The following is an 11,502-nucleotide window of genomic DNA, read 5'->3' on the forward strand; positions in this document are numbered from 1 at the left end:
TTTCTTTCTTTTTTTTCTTTTTCTCTTCCTTCCTTTGCTTCCCTCCTTTCTTTCTTTTCTTTCTTTCTCTCTGTTCCTTCCTTCCTCCCATTTGAAGTGTAGGGCATCAAATCCATGCCCTCATAAACATTAGCCAAGTGTCTATGACTGAGCTACACCCCCATCAGACCAGTTGGAACAAGCAGAGGGCAAACTTCCCTAGTTGCTGGGCTAAATGTTACTCATTCACTCAGCATACACGGAGGGAGGTCACTGTGCTCATAGGTCAAGGGAACGCAGAGCCTTTTACTCTGCAGCAGGCTTCAAGAAGACCAACGAGGACAGTGAAAAACATAGGCAAAACCTGGGTCTTACTTACCTGGCACCATATAGAGCTCACATCACGAAAATTTTTATTTAAAAGATCCATGAGGGTGAGGAATGTCTGGTCCTTGTACTGGAAACGCTCATTGAAAAGAATGGAGCAGATCACGTTGCAGGGAGCACAGGCCAGGATGAAGGTGGGGTCAAAGGGCTGAGCTGGTGGAGGAAAGAATTTCAACCCTGAGACTTGTTTGCTTTGCCCATGCCAGGCAAGCCTCTCCCACCAAGCTACCATTCCAGTGCCTAAACAATGAACACTGCAGTCATCCCAAACTAGGATTTCAAGAACTGACCTCTGTTCAAATTTACACATATGGTTTATTCCTCTAAACTTCCTTTATTTGGATGTGAGCATCTTCTAGCCATATTAATTAAACATATATAGATTAGCATATACAGTACATATGCTGTTAATATAGTCCATTAATCTTGTTATAGCATGAGATACTACATGTTCTATATAGTATTATAATGATAACACATTTGTTATAATAATAGCAACAAGTAATATTATAAAGTATTTGTGATATATTGACTATTATGAAAATGTTTTAAAGGTATCATTAAATCTTTCTGTTGGGTTTGATTTGCAGCCTGATTTTTTTTTTTTTCAAATAATGAAAGTGTATCTTAGAAAAGTTTAGTACTTTGTCCAAATATACATCTGGTAAAGTACCATGGTCAGAAATTCAATCTAGCTGAAAGCATTGGGGTGCCCTAACTAACAGTTTGGGGGATGATGTTCCTTTTCTGGCTTATGTCCTCATAGACAGGGCAGACCTGGGACCAAGGGAAGCCTAGAGGAGGAGCAAGGATTAGGAGCAGGCCGTAGGTCCCACCTTCTGTTTTTTTTAATTCCTCCACAAGGCACCGGGCTTCCTCTTGCACCCTCTCCTCCAGGCTTCTCTTCCCCATCCCAAAGTTCCTCAGCGTCATGAGGGAGAAGCGTCGAAGGAGCTTCCATCTCTCTCCATTACTGAAAATGAGTCCTGGGAAAAGAAACAGAGCAGAAAGGGTCTTGTATCACAGAGGCCAACTTCCCTACAGCTCTACTCTTGTCTGTCCTGACTGTGTGGGTGCTCCTTATGTAGACTGAGAGCTGGCAGTTCAAAGCACATGGAGCACAGTTCAACTGCAATGTGCACACCCACACACAAATATATATAAATAAACATATATATATATTTACATATGTAAATATGTAAATATTTTGAAAAATAAGAAACAAGGAAATGGAATGCAGCATGGTCCATGCAGTAATTTTTCAATTTCTTCCTCTGCATAAAGCCCAGGTATGAGTGGGCAGTGGTGGCTCACGCCTTTATTCCCAGCACTTGGGCCAGAAGCAGGCAAATCTCTGTGAGTTCAAGGCCAGCCTGGTCTACAGAGCAAGTTCCAGAACAGCCAGGGCTACAGGAAGAAACCTTGTTTCGAAAAAAGTGAAATAAAGCCAGGTATGAATCCTGATTTCTCACTTCTTTCAATGTGCCACCAGGTTCTAGGGCTCTCCAACTGCTCATGTCCTCTTGGCCTTCACCACACATAACCAGCCATGCATGAAACCAGACTTGGGGACACAATGCCTATAACCCCAGCCTTCAGGAGGAGCGAGTGGGAAGAAGTAGAAAGTCACCCCTTATTAGAAGCCAGGTTTGGAGACTCTGAAGGGAGAAGAGTGGGGTGTGTGGGGGTGCAAGGAAGAAAACGCAGGCTCTAAAGAAGGCCTGTTAAATGGGAAAATGGGGTTTATTTAGCTCATAGTTCTGAAGGTTCCAGGGCATGGTGCCAGCATCAACTCAGCTCTGGGACGGCCTTGAGAAGTATGACATCCCAAAGGAAGGGATATTAGAGGGAGAAATCACCCCTGCAAACCAGAGGCCAAAGAAAGTTGAGGCCCCATGATCCTCTTCTGGGGGCACACTCTCCACAGCTGTAGTGGTTTCTCCAGGCCTTCTTCAAAGTCCCACCCGGCTCATCTGTGAGCCAAGCAGAAACTCATAGACCCTTGAGGACAAACCACACCTACACCATATTCATCTCCAAAGCAGTTTCTTTCCTCATTTCTCTAAATCTATAGTTTCTAGATTGTCCAGAAACTAACTTTGAGTAATATTGACATGAAAGCTTAACCTTTCCACCATTTGGTCTCTGGACTTGCTAACTCATCTGTGTTGTGTGGCACCCCTATTTTTCTCACCCTCCCCATTTGGCTTATTCTTCTGCTCCTGCTCTATTTGTGTATTTGGTTTCCAGCTGGTTTGAATGTATTACCATAGAGGGGACCCAGTCTAATTGTTGTGAGAGGTTCTCAGCACTGTTTAACTTCTGAGCACACAAATGACTGAGGGTTGGATTCTCCTGGTCTGGGAGCATATGCCAGGAAATAGGAGAGAGGCAGAGGCCAGCGTGCCTCCCCTCCTAGAGACAGAGTAATAATGAGCTATATGAAGGGCACCCGGAATTTCTCATGTATGCAACAAAAACATGTTATCCACAGTGGTACGCAGATATACCTGCAGGCAAAATACATGTACACATAAAGTAAAATTTAAATTAAAAAGATTTAAGGTGTTTTTTTTTTTTAAATACCAGAATATGATCTATCCTTGTGACACCTGCCATTTATTTTAGGCTGTGCACTTATTTATTTATTTTTATTTTCACTGTGGTTGTGTGTGTGGTGGGTGTGGGCCCGTGTGTGCTAGATATGGCCGGCACATGCTGGAAGGATACTGCTGGAGTCTGTTCTCTCCTTCTATCACAGGTTCAAACCCCATTGTTTTACTTGGGTACACTTGTCTCTCAGGAACCACCTTGCTGGCTCCTAACTCTGCATTTTGGTGAATAGACAATGGCACCTAGTTCTGGGGATCAGATGAATAAACTGAAGGTTTGAATGGTTGCCACTAGCAGTGATATAGATGTTTAAAGATCAAAGAGGTAGGGAAAATACCGGGTAGATAATCACCAGGAACTATTTCAACAAGCTGATTAGCTGTGCACACACTGCAGCAGTATTGTGGCTGTCCAAAGGCAGCAGAAAGCCAGTTAAGATTTTAGCAGATATTCCATTTAACAAAATACTATTCACTGAATTGTTCCCCTACTCCCAAATACTTTGGTAAGCTAACCCCTAGTATCTGTGATTGTGACCTGACTTGGATAGGATCTTTACAGAGATAATCAAGTTGGAATGAGGTCATTAGTATAGCTGGACTTTTTGGCTATTTATTGGGTTCTTTTATCTACCACCTTTCTCCATTCTTACTCCCCTCTTCGAAACCCCAACACCAGGTAGGAGAGAGAAGGATAGAGGGGAAAGGGGGCATCATTATTTTTAGACTACTTCCTGCTAATTAGGAGCATTGAGTTCCTTAGGGCAGGGCTGATCTTCGTTGACAGGATATCCAATTTTTTCTCATCTCTTGTGACAAAACGCAGCAAACTGCAAACCAACAGCAACCAGCAACAGCCGCAGCAGCAGGAGGAGGAAGTGGAGGAGAAGGAGGAGGAGGACTAAAAAGAGGAGGAGGGGGAGGAGGAGGAAGGGGCGGAGGAAGAGAAGGAGGAGCAACCACCATAGCACCTCTGAGGCTCTAACATTTATATACACTCTCGAGTCCCTAGAATTCCAAATGTCATACACTTGCAGAAACTATCTGCACCTGGCAAAAAAATCACACTCCTTGCTAGAGTGTGAGGCAAATCATAGTCAGCTGTTGTGGATAATTTGAAGCAGCCCATATCTCACACCTGGGATTAAAACAAAAACATATTTCCCTAACATTTCTGTGTTTTTAAAGAAACCAAAAAATTCTCGCTACACATTGGATTGTTCCTAACCCAGTGTGACTCTCCTTATAAAATGGGGATATTTGCATATGCGCGCACACACACAGATGTCATATGAACATGAATGCAGAGGTTAAAGGGGATGTAGCTACAGCCAGAAAACCACCAGGAGCTGGAGGGCGGGGATGAAACCGAGTCTCTTCCCCAGCTCACAAAAGGAACCAGATTGCCATTGGCAGCACCTTGATTTCACATTCTTAATCTCTACCATGGGACAAGGTTCTTTTGTTTTAAGCCACCCTAATGTTGAGGCTTTGTTAGGGCAGAAGTAGGGAACTGAGACAGAGGAAAAGGAAACCATTAATAGCAGGGTTGTCAGATTTTTCTTCAGAACACACAAGGTTGTAGAGGGAAAGAGATCACTGGTTCCTTTGCACTGCATTCAGGTGAGGGGCAGTAAGGAAAGTGGACAGGAAATTTGCAGGTCAGTCTTATAAAAACTGACTATTTTAACTCTTCCCCCACCTCAGCTCAACCCAGCCCAGCAGCTCCCACATCCAGTCATAAGTTAACAGAGAATCCCCAAAGCCCCTGAGCTGGAAAGTAACTGAAAGTTTCTTCCCTGAGGACTGGCTTTCATGGGACCAGAAGGCACCATGCAAGCTTCCAGTGGAGGGAAGTCCTGTCCATCAATGGCACGTCGAAGCGCAACAATGAGCATCATGGAACGATAACCCTAAGGATACAGGAGTGGTGTACATACCTTGGTGGCAACCAACAGCTCTCTAATTGGAATAAGACCTAGTCAATAAGAGGGAAGTCATGCCTTGTCCTAGGAACCTAGCCAGCTGCTTGGGGCTAGAAAAATCATGGATGTTGGAAGAGAGTGTACAAGTGGTGTTTTACTAAGTCAGCATAATCCCTAACAACAATTTAAACATTTGTCTTTACAGCCACAGATAGATAGGTGTAGTCCTTACCCCTCATCAAGGAAATTCCTTTGCATCAGAGAGCGACCACTGCAGAAAACCACAACCAATTAAAGCACAAGGTTGTGGAGCCCAGTTCCAACTGATAACACCTAGAGCACAATCCTGTACCTAAAACTCAGGGACCACTGTGGAAGGACAGGGAGTTTTCTGTGAGAGTCTGTCTCCAGGAATGTCAGAATCTACCCCCACAACGTTTCAGCAACATGGCTGATAAACATGACCTGGACAGGGACAGTACCGATAGACATGCTAACGCTCACTGGGGAAAGCCCGGGAGGTCTCAAGCCTGCACCAAGAACCACGAGCAACTGAGGAAGGCTGAGAACTGGACAAACAGTCCTCCCCAAAGAAGAGCATGCCAAATGGTTAGCCGATACCACATGGTGAGCCCTGGAAGTCCAGACAAACAAGTGACATTATCCAAACTGACAGGTAGTAGTTATGTATTTAGGTGCACACACACGCACGCGTCACAGAGGTATGTAACAACAATTAATGAGAAAAGTGGCCATGAATTTGAAAAAGAGCAAGGTATATGGGAGGCTTTGGAGGGAAGAAAGGGAAGGAAAAACTGATGTAATTATATTATGGTCTCAAAAAATTAAAAATATTAACAGAGAAGGACACAGACAAACAATGCAATCAACTTGTTTTGTTCAAAGGAAGACTTGGCAGCTACTTTACTTGGACAAACGTACTTTGATCTTAAGTCACTCCCCTTGTACAACTAGTATGCCATATTAGTTAGGAACTCACAATATACTTTGAAAAGAACTATTGCTACTTATCTGGGATTCAAAGCTTATAATTTTACATGGCTTGAGAGAGACTTGTGTCTTCTCTTTTATTGTGTAATATTTGACTCACTTAAAGGAATGTGTGACGCATGTCTGAGTCTTAAAATACAATAATAAAATGGACTTTCTGCGAATCTGTACTCCACTGAGAATGAGACAGGGCTGGGACTGTCATGGCTACTCACAGACTGCTCTCTCATCCTCTGTCCTCCTTCTCCCCTCATCCTCCATCCTCCTTCACCTTCCGCTGTTGCTGAAGTCACAGCAGCTGCCATATCTAGTCACCATTTGCTGTTGCTGCCACAGGGCTACGCCTCCGCCCATGTGAAGGGGCACGCCAAGTGCGGCTCTCCAATCCCAGCCCTCTAAGTGTCAACTTCCGTTACAGAAGCTTCTCCTATTGGTTTTGGCTCAGTCATGTTCACAGAACTGATTTACAGCCAACTTAGCCCAACTTGATGTTCATCTCAAAGGAGCTACAGAGTCTGTTCCAAATGAGGGCTAGCTGTGCCAGAAGATCAGCCAAGTAAGTTGAGAGGGTCGAGTCACTTGACACTACCCTGAACTTCCAACCTCAAGAGAATGTAGGAGGCTCTTCACACAGAGCTAGACACATGACCAGAGACTCATGAGAGGGAGAGCCCAGTTGGTGATGTGCCTACCCCACAGCATGAGAACTCAGAGTCTGAGCTTAGATCCCCAGTACATAAAAGCTGGGTGCAGCCATGCACACCTATAATGCCAGCACAGAGGTGGGAGGGGCAGAGACAGGAGGATTCTTGGGGCTTGCAGCCAGACAAGCTTAGCCAACTGTCAAGCTGCAGGTTCTGTGAAAGATGCTGGCTCAGAAGAAGAGTGAAAAGCAAAGATGACACATGACCTGTGGCCTCCACATGCACACACACACACAGATGCACACACACAGAGATGCACACACAGGCAGGCACACACACACGGCTCCAATCAGGCTCATGTAATGAGACCTCAGGCTACACTCTGGAAACCGAGGCTAAGGTGATCTTCCCAGATGTGCTTCCTTCTTTAAAACCTCTGCATTTGAGATCCTCTAAGATCTGCCTTACATTCCTGCTCGGTATGTAATGAAACTGTAATTCTAAGCCTAGCACCTTCCCCAGTTCTGTGAATTATTGTTCCAACGATTGAACCTGAAGCAGTCATGGGAGCCCCCTAAATCTTAGCCAGCTGATAAGAAGTGTGGGTGACCTGGCATTGCTAAGTATCTGTCTGGCATTTGTAGTGAGGCCAGTAGAAGCTATGCCTCTCACCTATGGAGATATAGTTATTTGATAACTCTGGCCCATTGGCTTTGAAATTCATTGCAGCATTGGAAGCACAGAGTTAGTTGCTAAGTGCAAACAGACATGGAATAAGTTAGTCATCAGATCTCTTTTCCTGAAGTATTGCGGTGTCAAGGGAAGTTAGCCTGCCTTTTGGTTTGAAACATACCGTGTCCCTTACTGGTGTCGTCGATAATGGGAAGAGGTCCTCTCCCAAGGAAATCATCACCTTGATTGAGCAGAGCTTCCTTCACCACTTCATAGCCATGGAGGACTACAGTAGGCCAGGATCCAAAGTACAGAGTGTAAACAGGCCCATACTCTTCGGCCAGCTGGAAGGAGACAAAAGCAATTGTGTAAACGGTGTTGTGAAATCTACTGGAGGCTTGCAAGTAAGAATTTCCATGGAGCTTGGCCTTTGCTCCATCAGTATCATTTTAGGAATGTAACCTTCAGTATCCAGCCTATTGTATTGGTTCCTTTGCACATGCAGCCTTACTCAGGAAATATTGACTAGGCGTCTGTGCCATGCCTGACACTGCATACCCCAGGGGCCATTACAGAATTTAAAATTTAATGGAAGTGAGATATATATATATATATATATATATATATATATATATATATATATATATTTGGGGTGGGATATAGTCAGCCTACATTCTATCCATGAATGAAAATGTCCTTGTGTAGCACAGTGCCACGTACAATGAGTATACATGTGAAAATTTTAAAAAATAAACAGCCAAATACATGACATCTGTAATCCAAATGAAGTGCAGCTCTATGACAGTGATAATGTGGTATTGGGTGCCAAAGAACTTAAAAAAAAAAACAACACGGAGACAAATGTAAAAGGGGAGATAGCATTTATATTAAATTGAAGCTGTGTGGCGGTCAGAGGACAGTCTGTGGTGTCAGTCTTGCCTAGGACCTTGTTTGAGGCAGAGTCTCTTTGTCGGTGGCTGCAGTATCGTGTCTGCCAGGCTAGCTAAACCACAAACTTCCGGGGCGGGGGGGGGGGAAGTCCCATCTCCACCCTCTTGTGTCACTGTCAGAACACTGCGGTAACAGACTCACACCACTGTGCTCAGCCTTAAGTGGGTTCCGAGGATGGGAACTCTGCTCCTCACAGCTGCTCGGCAACAGTTTTAGCCACTAAAGCCCCAACAAGCAGATACTTAAATGTAAATTTGTGTTTCTGTAATTTGTTTAAACCTGAGCATGTTTTCTCTCATTGGCGGTTGTGGACAGATGATGTTACAGTATAAGCAAACTGTCAGGGCGGAGAAGGGAGATTGGTGGGAGCAGGCAGGGGAAAGGATGGGGGGGATGGGCAGGGATGGAAGGGGTATGTTCAAAGCACAGTATATACTTGCATAAAAATGGCCTTCTACAACCCAGCACAATAAAAAAATAAAAGAAAAACTAAAACTAAAGGTGAAGCCAGGGCAGTGTCGTGAGTCTGAGCACTTGGTACATGGAGGCAGGATTGGGGTTCGAGGTCATCCTTGGCTATGTAGTTTGAGGCCAGCCTACCCTATTGTTGTCTCAAAAAACTGAATCAAATCATACTTCTCCCCAAAGTCTAAAGAGGTAGAGGAAGCAGCAAGAGAAGGGCTCAGGGGAAAGTTCATGGTCAAGTATAAGCAAATGTCACTGTAGCAATGCTCCAAAAGGGGAAAATGGATTGCTGACATAATCTGCAATTTAGGATGATTTTCAAACACACTTTCAGGCCCTGCAATACAGTCCAAAGCAGTCACTTGAAATTACATGATGGCTCAAATGTCAAGCAAACTGGTGAGAAATAAAATTAAAAAACCAATTTTGAGGCTAGAGATGCAGCTGAGGTCCTAGGTTTTACTGCCCTCAAGTCCATCGGCACAGGAGGATTCCTTAGGTTTTTGTTGGTTGGTTTTGGTTTTATTGTTTGTGAATCTTGTTTCTAAGAGGCTCGAAGGTCTCACAACATCATTGTTTTCTTCTGGATCCCTGCGTTTTCTCCTCTGTTCTTCTTTCCCTTCTTTATTCCTCCACTCACAACCCCCCCCCCCCAGCTTGCACTGAAATGATGGAAAATTCTGTCATCTTGTACCACTCTTTTGTCTCCGTAAAGATGAGAGTACTTACGTCTTTTGGGATACAGCAGGCCAGGCCCTCCTCTCTCAACCCCTCTGGGAGGCAATGACTTTTTTTTTTTTTTTTTTTTTTTTTTTTGTATCTTCCAGGGAGGATACAATGGGAGGACCGAGAATTCCCGCTGGCATCCACTGCGGCAGCAGAACCTGTGCCCACGCGCAGTTTTCTGTTACTTATATTAATGACTCTTTACGCGGAGGGTGGGCACTTTCCCAACTTGGGCCCTGGGTTCTAATCCCCGCCAGCGACAGGGCAAAGCACAGTCCTTCCTGGCAAAGCTCTGAAAAGTTGTCATATCTGTTGTCTTTACACTCTCTCCCCCATTCCTTCTTGTAACCTCAACGTGAGCCCTTAATGGCACCGCCTGTGCTGAGGCTCCCCCAAAGTTCTACTTCTCCAAGTCTCCTTTTACTTTAGTGGGCATTAGTGTTTGACACGATTAAAACAGTTCACTTCCTTTGGACTCTGGGACACCCCACTCCTTGGTGGCACCTCTCACCTCACTGGCTCATCCTGCTTAGAGCCCTTGAGACTTCTTATCTGGTTGGTTGACTTCTTATCTTTAGTGGGGTGCTCTTGAGATTATGCCTCAGTCTACCCATTCAAGTATGATCTCATCTAGTTTCGTGACTTTAAGTACATTCTGACTCCCAAATTTTAAAAATGTAAATTTGGGCTCTGCCCCCCAAATTTAAGTTTCCTGTGTTAAATTGCCTGCCCACATATTGACTCTGATAATTAGTGGGTCTAATTATCTAAGACTCATGTCTAAGACTGAGCTTTCCCTATACTCTACCTCCCTCATAGCAAATAAACAACAGAACCCAAAAACCATAGTCTCTCTCATCTTACTCTGTAGCAACCTGCTCAGCTGAAACTTAGTGACTATTCTTGATTCTTTATCTTGAATCTCTCATCAAGCCCCTGAACAGACCCTGCGGACTGTCTTCCAGATACAGTTGGAATCTAGCCAGTATCCTTTACCTCCTCTGTTCTTAGAGTAGTCCAAGCCACCATTCTCTCCCCAGGATTATGGCTGCCTCCTTATCATCTTTGCAATCTACTCCTAACTACAGGTCCACAGAGCCATGAAGTTTACAAAGCGTTAAGGCATATGACGTCACTCCATCTAAAAGCTCTGATGTCCTGTCTTTTGGACTAGGGAGAGGCTAACATTCTTGCAGCAGCCCTGAAAGTGTCACGAGGGCCTATCCCTGCCCACGATATTTCATCTGCATTCACCTCCTGCATATGCTTTGACTCCTACGCACCCTCTCCTACAGCAAACTGGACCTGGCCTTTCCTGTAGAATGCACTTTTCTCAGGTTAACTTTATGGCTAATTTCTTACAAAACTAAGCTTATGATCCAGCAACTGTATGCCTTTGGTACCTCAAAGGAGCTGATAACTTAGGACTACACAAAAACCTACACACGGATGTTTGTAGCCATTTTATCTGCAGCTGCTGAAGGTGAATGAATACTTAAGCTGTGGTAATTCAGACAGGAACGATCTGCTAAGCTATTAAAGATGGGGAGGCACTCTCGGATGCCTGTTACTGAGCAGAAGAAAGGTCACAAGGTGTGTGATTCATGTATATGACATCTCAGAAAATGCACAACTATGGAGGCAGTGGAAGAACTGAGGTTGCCAAGGCAGCACAGGGGCTTTCTAGGACAATGAAACTGACATTTTGAGGGAAGAGACATACCGTTATACATTGGTCCAAGTCCAGAGAGGGGATACAGGGAGAACTCAGTGTAAACTTTGAGCTCTGGGTAACGATGAATTGATGCAGTTTCTCAATGTTAAAAAAGGTCCACAGGTGTGGGATGTAAACGAGTGATATCGTGCATGGGTAGGAGCAGGGTCATTCAATTACACTCTAAAGTTCACTGTGCTTAAACAGTAATGCTGGGCCAATGCGATGGCTCAGCAGGCCAAGGTGACCGCCACCAAGTTTGATGACTTTAAGTTTAGATACTTGGAACCTACATGGTGGAAGGAGAGAACCAAAGCTTTCAAGTTGTATTCTAGCTTCCCACATGCGGGAATGGCATGTGTACTCAAGCACACACACACACACACACACACACACACACACACACACACACACAC

General features: G+C 44.5%; 1 protein-coding gene across 1 annotated transcript in view; it reads right to left on the bottom strand.

Annotated features, from left to right (window-relative positions):
- The window catches only part of LOC129665075 (cytochrome P450 2C44), a 22,753-nt gene that overhangs the window by 9,971 nt on the left and 1,280 nt on the right, over positions 1-11,502 (bottom strand). The window contains exons 2-4 of the mRNA XM_055591574.1: positions 7,412-7,574; positions 1,203-1,352; positions 359-519 (exon numbers count right to left, since the gene is read on the bottom strand). Of these exons, the coding sequence (XP_055447549.1) occupies positions 359-519; positions 1,203-1,352; positions 7,412-7,574 (474 nt within the window). The remainder of the gene's footprint in view (positions 1-358; positions 520-1,202; positions 1,353-7,411; positions 7,575-11,502) is intronic.

Source organism: Psammomys obesus, unplaced genomic scaffold (genome assembly GCF_907164565.1).
Source record: "Psammomys obesus unplaced genomic scaffold, mPsaObe1.curated_primary_1811, whole genome shotgun sequence".
In the NCBI taxonomy this organism is placed as follows: domain Eukaryota; kingdom Metazoa; phylum Chordata; class Mammalia; order Rodentia; family Muridae; genus Psammomys; species Psammomys obesus.